The sequence below is a fragment of the Sycon ciliatum genome, chromosome 6 (assembly GCF_964019385.1).
Source record: "Sycon ciliatum chromosome 6, ocSycCili1.1, whole genome shotgun sequence".
NCBI classification, from domain to species: domain Eukaryota; kingdom Metazoa; phylum Porifera; class Calcarea; order Leucosolenida; family Sycettidae; genus Sycon; species Sycon ciliatum.
Window position 1 is genome coordinate 27,641,259 of NC_088648.1, and position 14,512 is coordinate 27,655,770.

The 14,512-nt window shown below is 48.4% G+C and overlaps 2 protein-coding genes and 1 long non-coding RNA gene across 3 annotated transcripts; 2 read left to right on the top strand and 1 right to left on the bottom strand.

Moving 5' to 3' along the window:
* Window positions 1-31: 31 nt before the first annotated feature.
* On the bottom strand, window positions 32-3,083 carry LOC135819836 (uncharacterized). The gene is made up of 3 exons (XR_010553991.1): window positions 2,938-3,083; window positions 1,233-1,406; window positions 32-129 (listed from the first exon to the last, which is right to left on the bottom strand). It is a non-coding gene; the product is annotated as an uncharacterized LOC135819836 (long non-coding RNA).
* Window positions 3,084-8,013: 4,930 nt separating this feature from the next.
* LOC135820172 (uncharacterized) lies at window positions 8,014-9,561 on the top strand. The gene has a single exon (XM_065333485.1). The coding sequence runs from the start codon at window positions 8,014-8,016 to the stop codon at window positions 9,559-9,561; it is 1,548 nt and encodes a 515-aa protein (XP_065189557.1).
* Window positions 9,562-10,479: 918 nt separating this feature from the next.
* On the top strand, window positions 10,480-14,034 carry LOC135820173 (uncharacterized). The gene has a single exon (XM_065333486.1). The coding sequence runs from the start codon at window positions 10,480-10,482 to the stop codon at window positions 14,032-14,034; it is 3,555 nt and encodes a 1,184-aa protein (XP_065189558.1).
* Window positions 14,035-14,512: the final 478 nt, after the last annotated feature.

A 14,512-nucleotide genomic window follows, 5' to 3' on the forward strand; every position in this document is an offset into this window, starting at 1 on the left:
TTACTGTACCAGCTATATGCAAAGAATTGCATTCATTGCAACTGTACTGACGCACTGATGAAAATGTATCAGTACGGGCAGTGACAGCACCATTTGCTGGTGCTGTCAGTGCAACATTGCATGTGATCTCTGCATATGGCAACCACACCCATTGACAAAAGAATACACATGTACAACAAAAGAATGGTTACCACCATTCTGGAGCTCTTTTGAAGCACAAGATGCGATGGAGAGTAGAAATCCAAGCAATTTCCAACAATGTCCACCACAGAGATAGCAATTGGAATGAAAGTCAGTCATGACAACATTTTTTTCTTCTATTTTTTCTTTTCTGTTCTTTTCCTTTCCACTTATCCCGTTATCGGCCCTCTTAAGAGTTGTGTATTATCACTGTTGAGGCATCCGATGGTAAATAAAATAAATACTTCTACAACTACCACATAAAACCTATAAAGATACAGAACATAGAAAGTCATCTACAAAATTAATCATGTTATATGCACAAACCTCCACCGCATTGTGAATATATGTTGATATCACCACTGTAATCAAGTGATTAGGTTTTCTTATGCCTTTACAGAGCTAGACTATAGAAGAAGGCAAGAAGCACCATTTGGCCTTCGAAAAGTCTGCGTTGAATCCACCAATATCACTGCTGCACTTTGTGGCCGACCACATGTACTTCCCACAACAACAAGAGTTTTGTTTGTTTATTTACGGATTCTCCAGAGGTAGATGGATACCTATCATGGGAGTCTCACCAATAAATTAATGAAAATAGAATTATGTAAAGAGTGCAAAAAAACTCAAAATCTGAGATTTTTAAGAGATTCCTTTGGAGTACTGTAAAACTGTAAAACCAGTATTTATGGCGCTGGTGGTAGTTTAGCCATTTTAACGAAAGGAATGTTTTTGCTGCAGTACTGGTCGAGATATTGCATGCATAATACAGTACTAGTTATCTTCTTGTTCAATCCTGAAACTCGACATTAAACAAATATTTCACAAATATTAATTGGTCCAGATTCAGAAAATGCCAACGAAATTACCGGCTACAATTTTTTCATTCTACAGTACTGAAACACTATTCCGACTAACAGCTGTTTTGGTCATTGAGACCTCATCGGAGAAGGCTGAGCTGTTGGATGACTTAATTAACCCTTTTCCATTCTCTCAACTAGTGAATGTAATGTATGTACTGTATACACAAGGAGATATTATAGTCTTCTCACCGCGACAGCTAGCAATTGGCGTTTCCCAGGAGCCAGTAGACAGGCATTTCGAAGTTGCCATTCCCAACAGCACATAGCCGGTGTTGCAGTGGACGTGTAGTACACCATACTTTGTCATGCTGCTGGCTGTTGCTCCGCCATTGTTGATTGTAGGCAAGGTCTTGCAGACAATAGCTTTAATCAGATAAGGCATAATTCAAAGATATCACACACGGAGCTAAACAAATAATTATTATATAATCAGTTTGAACGTCCATAGGGCCGATTTTGTTCAACCCATGGCTTCTGGTATGTCAGACTTGGACGTAACTGAAGAGGCGAGTTTCCTAAAACATAATAGCGTAATGTAGTGGAAAAAAAGTCGTAAGTAAAAATACCATAGCATATGCTTTGTTTATTTCTCTGCTTGGTCTGTCAGAAGGAGGGCTGTCATGGTAAACTTACAAGAATTTATGTCACTAAGGAAATGTAAACTCCATACACAGGTTCCAGGTATGCTTTCCTATGGCAAGGTAATTGATGGGATGTCCATTTTCCCATTCACTGTCCTTTTCGGTATTTGGCTAATTAAACCTTATGGCATGTCCAGTTTTATTACCTTCACATCCTGCAATGGTTGTCCATAACTGGGATGCAAGGCAAGTGATGGTTTCCCTCTCTCTCTCTATCTCTCTCTCCTTCTCTTTCTCTATCTCTCTCTCTCTCTCTCTCTCTCTCTCTCTCTCTTTCCTCCCTCTCTTCCTCTGTCTCTCTCCCTGAGTACAGTATTGAAAATTACTGCAAGAATGATGGTAACATCACGTGCATAGTGATGCAAAAAGTCTCGTGGATCACAGCTCACGAGATATCCGAACCACCTTTGGCCAGTATGTTGCCTGGAAGGGCCGCTGGTTTGGAAGCGATCACACTGGTGCTGTTCCGAAGCTTCAGAACACGCTGGCCGTGACATGCCTAGTTATCCCCTTAGGATATCTACGCCTTATCAACCTGGACATGATTTTTTTGTTCCCAATTATTTACGTATACAATAAAGGAGGCCGAGGGTTTATGACCAATAAAAACTATTATAAAAACCGAGGTCCCCGAGATTTTATAATTAGTTTTTATTGGTCATAAACCCAATGCCGGAGCAGTTATCGTATTAAGAATCAACCAGTAAAACTCCTACTCAATCTCCCACAACAAAATTGGTGAACAGCTGTGATTTGTGTTGCTATGACAATCCGTGTGCTGGACGAGTATTTGTTGTCATTGGTTCAATTTATTTTGCTCTTCATAGGCTATCAGATCATTCTCCTTATTCGGTCTATTTATAACCAGTATCTATAATGAGAGTGTGGTCTGTCTACATGGTTACCGATGTTCATTTCATAACTATAGCCACTTCTCCTTGTTAGACCTTATCTGGAAGGCCCATTCTTGCATATTCCAACAGCAGCCAAGGGAGCTAGCTGTTTTTATGTACTGTTTTTATGAACTGTTTTTATGAACTGTTTTTATTGGATAGGATATGATTATGTTGAATAAACGAGGTTTGTGTCAATGGGAGATTGACTTGGAGTTTTAAAGAGTTGATTCTAATTGCCGTTAGTATAGCTAGATTATTATGTATTATACTACACAAGTAGAGTTGAAACTGGCTATTATGGACACAAGGTTTAAAGTGACGCCATTGGCATAACGTTATTACACATTCTGTACTAACGTTCACAGGTCGGGACTGTTGTTGTCGTGGATACACTTGTACATGTCACGGTAGGATTACCCACTATGCCGAAGTTAGCATTGCAGGTTACATTGAATACTGGTGCATTACCAGTAACCACTCCATTCGTTATTGTAGGTGCAGTGCACACGATAGCTGTATTGGAAAGTAGGAAAGCAATGAACTCATTTCAAACATTATATTGGCTAGACAAGTGCATGCATGCATTATTTTATTATATATTTATTGCATTATACTATGGGTGAACGAGTATATCGAATACTGGAGCACTCGCTCGAAATTTTGAAATGAGCAAGTGCTCGTTTACACTTGTACATGTCACGGTAGGATTACCCACTATGCCGAAGTTAGCATTGCAGGTTACATTGAATACTGGTGCATTACCAGTAACCACTCCATTCGTTATTGTAGGTGCAGTGCACACGATAGCTGTATTGGAAAGTAGGAAAGCAATGAACTCATTTCAAACATTATATTGGCTAGACAAGTGCATGCATGCATTATTTTATTATATATTTATTGCATTATACTATGGGTGAACGAGTATATCGAATACTGGAGCACTCGCTCGAAATTTTGAAATGAGCAAGTGCTAACGGATACGGATACGATAATTAACGGATACGATAATTAACTTTTTTTTTTTTTTTTTACATCAAGCACTTCGGTTGCTGAGACTGGTACTGATGGTCCATGCAAGTGCGAAATTATTGCTTGTTCCTACTTACCAACAAAAGACAGTAGTCCAGACTATACTACATGTGCATCAGGTGTAGTACGTTCGGTGTTACGAGAGTGTGTGCAGTACATTGTTTTATGCTGTCAGTTAAATACTCTTACTCGCTCGAATACTCGCTCGTTTTTTCAAAAGTACTCGAGTCCCCACTTTTCGCACTCGTTTCACCCCTACACTATACCCCCACATAATGCATCGGTGGTTCGAACTGAATAGTTTCTTGGCACTTAGGACAAACCAGATTTGGGGGCTAGTCGTTAGTATTTCCCTTACCATTGCAAGTCTGAGGACCAATCGTGGTTGTCCATATGCCACCTGCTCCACAATCTGCGTACCAATTTGTAGAACTCTTTACATATCCCAGATCACAAACGAGGAAGGCTTGCGAAGGAAATACATCTCCACTTGGATAGATTATATTTCCGTTTGATACAGGAGATAGGGCCGTACCACAGTGCGTACTTGGTGGTGACACTGCATGGTGAAAATTCAAATAAGAACAAAGATCCAGTGATCAAGGTATTATATGGTTACTTTCAACAACAGCTATTCAGTTCATGGGCTATACGCAATACACACGATGTACTTTGCGAGGATACATCTCATTATGCAGACGCAATGGTGTCTGGACAAGGACTATGTTTGACATAAACCTGAAAAGAGTAGATCAAAATGCCGCGTTCTGAGCCACATAGTCTATGCTAGGAGTAGGCATTCTTTCGAAAGGAGAATTAGGTACAATTGAGAAGTATATGGCACCAAACATCTTTATAATCATATGCTCAGAAGTGATCATCCTACGATTGGTCACCCCTCAGCGTTATGCCTTTTTTTTTTTTTTTTTTTTTTTTACTACAAAGCACTGGCCAGCAACATAAAAGGGGAGGTAGACAAAAGTGGACAAGCGAACTTTGACAACACAGAGGAGCGTGGCATGCGTGCCGATGAGGTAGGTCAACCTCCCCCGACCTAGTGGTCTCGGGTTCAACAGTTGGTCTACGCATCAGGAAGGGGAAATGGACAGAGAAAGGGAGAATGAGCATGAGGAGCTTCCCAGGAGAGGAAGAGTGAGAGAGAGAGAGAGAGAGAGAGAGAGAGAGAGAGAGACAGAAAATGATAATAATAGAGACAACCGGTTATTCTCAGTGCTGGTGGACTTCAGTGGCCCATAGCCAATTGGTCTGGCGGAGGTGATGGTAGGCCTTGGTCTTGAATGTCGGCAATTTCTTGAGAGTTGGGCGTTCGGCGAGGATTGGGGCAGGCAGTGTGTTCCAGCTCTCCAGGACAAAGTATGGGAAGGAGCGGCGGATGAACTCTGGACTGGAGGCTGGCAGAGGAGTTGCGAGTTGGAAAGAGTGGCCACCGAGGGACTGGCGTTGCCGGCGCGTCCGGGGTGCAGCGTTAACTCTTGCTGGGGGAGGTACCATGTTGGTAAGCAGAGCTGGACCTGGTATGCATTGCAGCTTATACAGGTAGCACAGCCCGTAAACATGCCTTCGGATTGCCAGGCTGGGGAGCAATGAGGGGCCAATAACCTTCATGGCTCGACGCTGGACCAGGTCCAGCTGATGGAGGTGACAATGTGCCGCACTTGCCCAGACGAGAGGGGCGTACTCCATTATAGGCCGTACAAATCCTTTGTACACAGTTAGGCGCCCTGCACTGTCCAGGATCCGAGATGCCTTTCGGAGCAGGCCGAGTCGCTGGTTGGCTCTAACGGCAAGGGAACGGATGTGGGCCCGGAAGGAGAGAGTACTGTCAAATAGCACTCCTAGCAGCTTGAGCTGAGGGCTCTCAGGCACCTGCATACCATCAAATGTGAGCTGTGGGACATCCAAGGATGGTCTGTGGCGGTCAAGGAGTATTGCCTGAGATTTTGATGGCTCGAACTTTATCTTCCATTGGGCACCCCAAGTCTGCAGGCGGTCAATAGATGCTTGGAGGCTATTGCAAGCAGCAGCGATGGTATCTGGGTTTCTGATTAGGGCATAGAGTGTTGTATCGTCCGCGTAGACAGCTAGACTGGAGCCTGGGGCTAAACACTGTTCTGCATCGTTTACATATAACAGGAAAAGAGTGGGACCTAGGAGGCTACCCTGGGGCACTCCAGCCTTGATCGGGAACAGTGGGGAGGACTGACCGCCAACAACTACAGTCAGTTTTCGGTCATGGAGATACGACCTTAGCCAAGCCAGGAGTTGGCCGTGGATGCCACATTGCTGTGCCTTCGCAAGGACACCTGGGTGGGAAACCTTGTCGAATGCCCCGGCAATATCAACTGCCAGGGCATGCACAAGACCGCCGCCAGCCAGGGTAGTGGCCCAGGAATGCTGGAGAGCCGTCAGTAGGTCACTTGTGCCCAGTCCACGTCGGAAGCCAAACTGGGACGAGGAGAAGAGCTGATGGGTTTCCAGGTGGTTCACAAGCTGCCGATTGATGATACCTTCCATGATCTTAGAGATGATCGTCAGGAGAGATATAGGCCGGTAGTTCTTCATCATGGATTTGGGTCCTTTCTTGTGCACTGGAACGACACGGGCAATTTTCCATGATTGGGGCTGGACTCCATTTGCAAAACACAGGCGAAACAATCTAGCCAGCGGATGTGCTAGTTCAGCTGCACACTCCTTGAGTACTCGTCCTGGGATCTCATCTGGACCAGTGGATTTGGATGTGTTGAGACCTGATGTCGATGTTGCTCTTGCGTACTTCGAGCATACACTCCAATACATCTTTGACCTGTACTTTCCGCATCACGCTCCCACGCACCGGCCTACGTCTCCCTCATCAGACCCACCATGGATGACACCGGCTCTGCGCTCTGCTGTGAAACGGAAGCACGACGCATTCAGTGTTTCCAGGAAGTACCCCACAGCGGATAACCTGGCTGCTTATCGACGCCAGCGTAACCTCGTGAAGGATTTATCTCGACATGATTATCGCTCTTACATCCGCAGCATCAAGTCCACGCTCTCAAGTAATGACCACCCGTCTAATTCTCAGTTCGTCAGGCGACTACGTAAGCCAACTTCCACCAGTGCTCCCATAACCTCCATGCAGAGACCAGACGGCAGTATTGCTCATGATACTAGGGACATTGCAAACTTGCTCAACGTGCATTTTACCACTGTCGCACCTAGTGACGACCCACGATGGTATGTGCCATCTCTTGCGGAACACTCTGCTATTCTGTCCTCACTTGATTCCTTTCAGACCTCCCCATCCACAGTTAGGACCGTCATTAACAAGCTGAAAATCAATACATCACCTGGTTTTGACGGTCTTCCCAATGAAGTTCTTAAACGTCTGGCACCTTCAATTTCGTCTCCTCTCTCCACGATCTTCAACATCTCCTTAACCCACATGCATGCACGCATACACACAATAAAACTTAAAACAACCAAAACATCAATATGCACATTTATCCAGACACGCTCTCACATACGCACGCACGCATGTGCGTGCCAAACGTACAAAACGTGGACACGTGTACACCAAGCCGATAGAATACAAGGAAGTGGGGTTTGCCATAGTTATTTTTTCAATTTTGTCTGATAAATATTTACGAGACTTTGTGTTGGGAAGGCCGTCGTGGCCATGTGTTTTTTTATGATGTATTTACTATTTATTCAATATTTCCCTCAGGATGTGAAATATGAAATGTCTCAGAAATTCAGTTTATTTTGGAACGCAATTTCGCGTACATGTAGTGATTTAGCCTACAGTTAGTTCACGAGTTATTTAGTAGGTTGTTTGTTTCTTGCGTTGCACAGTGCAAGACAAGAATTTGCACAACTGCACAAGAGTATTGACGTTGACTCTCAAAATGATTCTTGGTCGCATTTTGTTTGTTTCTTCTAAGTTTTGACAAAGGGACATGTATTTTCGTTTTGTCTTTTCTCGCAGTGTTTCCTTTCATTTCTAAGCCGCGACGCCGTCGCGTACTGCGGTACGACGGGTCACGTGCTGCCAACCTACTGCATTCTTTATTCACCAGTTTTCACGGCTACACTGCATGTATTGTATAATGACTCATGATTATTTTTTGCTCTGCGCTGAATCCCGTACTAGTGTAGTGTAGGTTTTTTTCAGAGTTGGTTTGCTTTTCGAGGAGGCTCGGCAAGTTCGGTTCTTCGAAAGGAAGAGAAAGAGTTGTCTTTTTGTTGTTTGCGAAATATCTATTTTACTACCACGAAGTGTTCCCGTTGCGTGTGAGAACCTGCATGACAAATTGGTAGCAGAGGATGGTTGTCAAGTAGTGGTTCCTTCACCAAGCGCAGTGTGGTAGTGAGTAGCATTTCGGGTTTTCGCTGGACAACATGGATCTTGAGGAGTGCAAGAAAGCGAAGGCCAAGGCCAAGTTCCATGTGACACGAAATCGAAACTTGTTGCTCAGCAGGATCTACGAAGAGGATGCGACCTCGAAAGAGATCAAGAGGTTGTTGGATGACGTGACTGAGAGTGTTCACAACGCTGTGGATGTGTGTCTAAAACTGGTAACTCGGTACGCAGAATTAGGACTACCCACAGAAAAAGTGCACGAGGAGATAGAGGTCATCAACGTCGACTACAGCGATGCTGTCAGCAAGACCAGCGACGTGCTGGCAGAAATCAGCAAGAGGCCAAGTCGAGCCAGAACGGGTGAAAGTTCGCCAGCTTCCATCACCAGAGCCAAGAACATAAGATTAGTAAAGGCAATGTTGACGCAGAGCTTGGAGAATCCCAGAGCAAGTGGGAGGATGTTGACACCGCCACACTCTCCTAGCAAGGCCCTTGAGGAAAAACAGAACATGTGTGCTGAGAAGAGTCTCAGTCGTTTTGGGAATGTGTCTGCATCCAGTGTCAGCCAGAGTGCGACTGTTGAGGGGACTACCCAGCCGCCTGCCGTTTCCTCGGGAGCAGCTCTGGGAGCAAATGCATCGGCACTCCCCCTGGGAACTCCAAGTGGTGACCATCGTGATAGACAAGACGAACCGCCTGGGGCTGACATGACAAGCGTCAGTGACAGCCAACCAATTGTGTCGTCGTCAAGTGCAACCATGGCAACCACTGTGAGTACAGACAAGTCACGCACAATCAAGGTGTCCTTTCCGGTCTCTTTGTCGTCTGTACCTACGTTACCGTTTACGGCGGAGCTCTTGTCAAAACTTCACCCGGTTGCCATGGCAACCGCCAAAACCATGGCAACACCGCTGAACATTGGTCATCAGTCTGCAGGGAGTAACCAACCAAGTGGCATTGCTCAGTCTGGCATGCAGCAAGCACCGGTATATACGTCGGCAGCTTCGGCAAGAAACGTAATCACTGCCCCTAACCGTAGTTCAAGTGGGGTCAGCGTACCACCCAGAGCATTGTCGGCCACGACCATACTCGTGCAGTCAGCCCAGACGCAACCAACTCCTGCAGTGCAGCCTCCTCGTGGGACGCAACCAACTCCAGCTGTGCAGCCTCGTGCAGTTGCAAGTCATACTCTCTCGGCTTCTACACCTGCATTTGTGCCGGGATCAGGAAATTTGTACGTTCCACCGCCGACCCATTCTGGACATCCATTCTCATTTGGAACACCACCGGGTTTCTTGTCGGCACCCGACTTCCCGACGCACGTCTTGCCGAATCAGTCTGGAATAATGTCTACCCCACCAGCGACCCAACCGGTCATGCAACAAATACCAGTTGGTCAGCCAGGTCACGCGTCACACCGTGAAGATTATGGTCTTGTGCAGCCGAGCAGTCTTCCAGTTGCCATGACATCGCCGAGTGGTCTACCAGTGCAAGCGAGTAGTTCTGGTAGAATCGAATTGTACCGACATTTAGAGAAAGTGTCAATTCCAACGTTCAAGGGCGACAAGCGGCAATATGAGACGTGAAAGGCGGCGTTTGAGATGTGCATTGGCTGCGCTAACATTCCGGATGGGCTGAAGTTATTGCAGCTCCGAAAATACCTCGCGGGCGATGCACTACGGTCTATCGACACTCTTGGCTACTCGGCCGAGGCGTATGAGGCAGCACGACGTAGGCTGGAACGCAAGTTCGGTGGTCAGCGACGTCTAGTTGCAGTGCATCTAGAAGCCCTTGAGAAGTTCCCAGCGATGAGATCTGCAAACGCCCAGGAGTTGGAGCGTTTTGCGGAGCTACTCGATGTCGCTGTGGTGAATTTGAAGGCGAGTGGTCAGACACAGGAGTTGGCTAACGGGACATTTTATGTCCGGCTAACACAGAATCTGGGGGTGTCTCTTCTGCTGAGCTACCAGAAGTGGATACATCAGACAAGCACCTCTGAATCTGTCGAAGCGCTTCTGCAATGGGTGGAGCTGGAAAGCGAGTTCCAAGTATGAGCCCAGGAGACGATCCAAGGTATCTCCACGGCAACTCCAGTAGGGTCCACTCAAACAGCAAAGAGTCACCCCCTGAAGGGCCAGGCCAGTCATCGTGGAGTGAAGCATCAGGCATTCTTCGCTGACAAGCCCAAGAAGGCCCAGAGCAGCAGCAGTTGCCCGATCTGCACGAAGATCCATCCCGTTTGGAAATGCCTAGAGTATCGGAAGCTGTCAATTGCAGAGCGTTGGCAGAAGGCCCGGACGCTCAAGCTTTGCTACCGTTGCCTAAACTCTGGTCATTTGGGAAATAACTGTCGCAGGTCGCAGCCCTGTGGTGCAGACGGTTGTACAGAGACCCATAACGCGTTGCTGCACGGAAAGTCTAGTACTACTACAGACTCGAATGGAGCCTCGCAGAAGCCAGTGCTCCAGTCTAGCGCCTCCACGGAGGGGGGTGACACCAGTTCCATGGCCACTCATATGAGTAGTGTCGGCGTTAGAGCTGTCGCACTGCGAACCGTTCCCGTCATACTTCGCCACGGCGACAAGAATGTCACGGTCAACGCGCTGCTGGACGACGGCAGCACGCAGTCTTACCTTAATTGCGACGTTGCGGCACAGCTAGAGCTTAGCGCTCCCACACAAGAAGTGTCAGTGAGCACGCTGAACGGCCGCATCGAGACCCTAGAGACCATGCCAGTCGACTGCCACATCGAGAGTCTGGATGGCAAATTTATAACACAGTTCTCTGCTCTGACTGCCAAGAATGTCACCGGTAACCTTACACCTCATGATTGGTCGGTAGATCAGACACGGTATCCGCACCTCAACGGCAATGAGTTTCCGCAATGCCAGAAGAAGCGAGTAGAGGCGCTGATCGGCCTTGACCACGCTAGTCTCCACAGGTGCATGGAGGAAGTCTATGGTGAGGCTCATGAGCCATTCGCACGCAGAACGCCACTCGGGTGGACATGCGTTGGCAGGAGCACCAGACCGCAACAGACGACAAATTTCACCCGCACATACTTCGGAAAGGACGTCGACCTGAATGCACTGGTGAGAAGGATGTGGGAGGTGGAGGAACTTCCCCAGTCGTACAAATTCTGTGCAGATGATCAAGCCGTTTTTGATCAGACGGTCCAGTCGATGACCTACAAGAACGGAAGATACCAGGTTTCGGAGCCGTGTATCAAGAGACCACCTCCGGACAACTACAGTCGAGAAACTGCAATGAAGCGGCTCATCGCAGCAGAGAGACGCCTGGCGAAGGAGCCAGACGTCGCTGAGGAATACCGAACCGTGATTCGCCGTCACTTAGAACAAGGGTATATCAGCAAGATCAGCAACGCAAGTGATGGCGACGGCTGGTATCTGCCGCACTTTGCTGTTGTACGACCTGGGGCTACATCCACAAAGGTGCGTGTGGTCTTTGATGCAGCAGCAAAGACGAAAGGCAAGTGTCTGAATGACTACATCAGCACTGGGCCCAAACTACAACGGGACCTCACCGACGTTCTCCTGCGGTTTCGGCGACACCCAAACGCACTGGTAGCCGACGTGGCAGAGATGTATCTACAAATCGAGTTGGAAGAGGATGACCGACAGTTCCATCGATTTCTTTGGCGAGAAGATACGGAGGACCAACCGGCCGTTTACCAGTACAATAGAGTGGTGTTCGGGATCAATGCATCTCCATTCTTAGCTCAACTGGTCTCGCAAGAGCATGCGCGGCGGAACCAGGAGGAGTTTCCTATGGCAGCAGAAACCGTGTTGAAGTCCACGTACATGGACGATTCAATGGACTCGACAAAGTCAACAGAGCTAGCGATTCAGCTGTACCACGAGCTTACGGCGCTGTGGGGTCTCGCTGGAATGCATGTGCGAAAATGGATTTCCAACAATGTTGAGGTGCTCGCCGAAGTCCCCGAGGAGGACCGAGCCAAGGAAGTGGACCTCGCTAATGGAATCCTGCCGACGACCAAGACTCTCGGAGTTAAGTGGCGAGCAGAGGAAGACGAGTTCCTGATTCATGTCAAGCCGCCATCAGACATTGTCACCAAGAGAGCGTTCTTGAAGAACCTAGCCACATTGTTTGATCCGATCGGATTCGTACTGCCATTCACCATAGTTGGTCGGATGTTGTTCCAGAAGATGTGGCTAGCAGGTGCTGACTGGGACGACTCTCTGCCGCCAGAGCTAGGCGCAGAGGCGCAAAAGTGGTGTGCCGACATGGATGCACTCCAGGATGTCCGAGTTCACCGGTGTCTTCAACGCGATGAAGAGGTGGTGGAGACTAAGTTACATGTATTCTGCGATGCCTCGCAAGATGCATATGGAGCAGTCGCTTATCTCTGTCATGTGTACCAGGATGGTACGAGGTCCAGTCGATTCGTCATGGCTCGAGCCAAAGTGGCACCGTTATCAGCTGTTAGCATCCCCCGACTCGAGCTAATGGGAGCAGTCATCGGATGTCGTCTTGGTGTGTCCGTAGCCAAGACACTCGCCATCGCAATGGAGAATGTCGTGTTCTGGAGTGACAGCATGGATGTCCTGTGGTGGATAAGGAACAGCAGCCGGGTCTTCAAGCCATTCGTGGCCAACCGCGTCGGTGAGATCCAGGCTTCTTCCTCGCCTAGTCAGTGGTTCTACGTTCCGACGGCGGTGAATCCAGCTAACATCCTGTCACGAGGAACATCAAGCGCTACTATCGCGATGAATGTGCTGTGGTGGAACGGTCCGTCATATCTCGTTCAGAGCATCGAAGAACGGCCACAGCAGCCCGAGGGATTCAACGTTCCAGCTGCACCAGAGGTCCGCACGAAAGCCAAACCACCCGAAGAAGGTCAGCAACACCACCAAGTGACATGTGTGTCTTTCCTCTCGATGAGCGAGTGGGTATTGGCGCCTGAACGATTCTCTTCGCTTCAGCGGCTGGTCCGCTTGACGGCGTGGGTGCTGCGCTTTTCTTCAAACTGCCGAATCCCAGCCACGCAGAGACAGTATGGTCAGCTGACGGTCGAGGAAGTCGAAGGCAGCCTCCAGGCCATTATTCGGTCAAGCCAGAAGGACGCCTTTGCTGAATATTCGTCACTGCAGAAGGGCAAACCATTACCGGCAACCAGTCCACTGAGCAGCCTGACCCCGTTCTTGGATGAAGTTGGTGTGATGAGAATGACAGGACGGCTCCAAGAGGCACAGTATCTCAGTCAAGACGCCAAGCACCCGATCATCTTGCCGCGGTCTTGCTGGATAACACAGCTAGTGATCAGAGACCAGCATGAGGCAGACCATCACGTCGCAGGTACAGCTCACACTATGGCAGTCCTCATGAGGAAATATTGGATCGTGGTGATTCGAGAAGCCATCCGGGAGTACGAACGTTCCTGTGTGAAATGTCAATTTCGTAAAGCACAACCAGCCACGCAGATCATGGCATCATTGCCCAAGATCCGGTTGAAGGAGCCTCTCCACGCTTTCAGTCGCGTTGCCGTAGACTTTGCTGGACCATTCGCAACAGTACAGGGTCGAGGGCAACGACGAGCTAAGCGGTACTTGTGCGTCTTCACCTGCTGTCTTTGTCGTGCTGTGCATCTGGAAATGGCCACAGGTTTGGATACCGACAGCTTTCTGAACGCCTTTCAACGAATGTGCAACCGCCGTGGTGTTCCTGCTGAAGTGCTCTCGGACAATGGTACGAACTTCGTCGGGGCTAATCGTGAGCTATCGGAGATTTTCACCGAGCAGGAGCAACACGTCCTGGAGCACAGCGCTACCATGAAGAGGATCAAGTGGCATTTCATCCCTGCCCAGACACCACACTTTGGAGGCGTTCACGAAAGTATGGTAAAAGCAGCAAAGAAGGCTATTTACCATGTTCTACAGCAGGCATCAATCACCGATGAGGAGCTGCGAACAGCATTCTGCAGCGCAGAGGCGCTACTCAACTCTCGTCCAATTGTTCCTCCCTCTAGTGACAGCCGACTTGCCACTCACACCGAATCACTTCCTGGTTGGACGCATTGAGCACTATCATCTTGCCGTCGAGTCACCGTGTCTTCGGCGCCGCTGGCAACACGTCCAAATGCTTGTATCCCATGTCTGGCGAAGGTGGATGCAGGAGTGGATACCAGCCCTGAATCGTCGCTCCAAGTGGTGGAAAGAGTACCCGGATCTCAGTGTCGGTGACATCGTCCTCGTTGTGTCAGCTGATACCCCCCGTGGCAGGTGGCCTCTTGGACGGGTGTTGGAGGTCTACCCTGGTTCTGACGGCAGAGTGCGTGTCGCTAAGCTCCAGGTCGGAGGCAAGCAGGTAACCAGGTCAGTTGTACGGCTATGTCCGGTTGTGAAAGGCTGACAGTCCGTACGCACGTTTTAGATGGACTTATCGCAATCTTTAGTCAGTTCGATCTCTTTTCTCATTTTACTCATTCTTTGATACGGATGTATCAAGGAGGGGGGGGGGGTATGTTGGGAAGGCCGTCGTGGCCATGTGTTTTTTTAT

Bases quoted from the DNA above. Each gene is read 5' to 3' on its own strand.
- LOC135820172 (XM_065333485.1), top strand. From the start codon at position 8,014: ATGGATCTTGAGGAGTGCAAGAAAGCGAAGGCCAAGGCCAAGTTCCAT.
- LOC135820173 (XM_065333486.1), top strand. From the start codon at position 10,480: ATGGCCACTCATATGAGTAGTGTCGGCGTTAGAGCTGTCGCACTGCGA.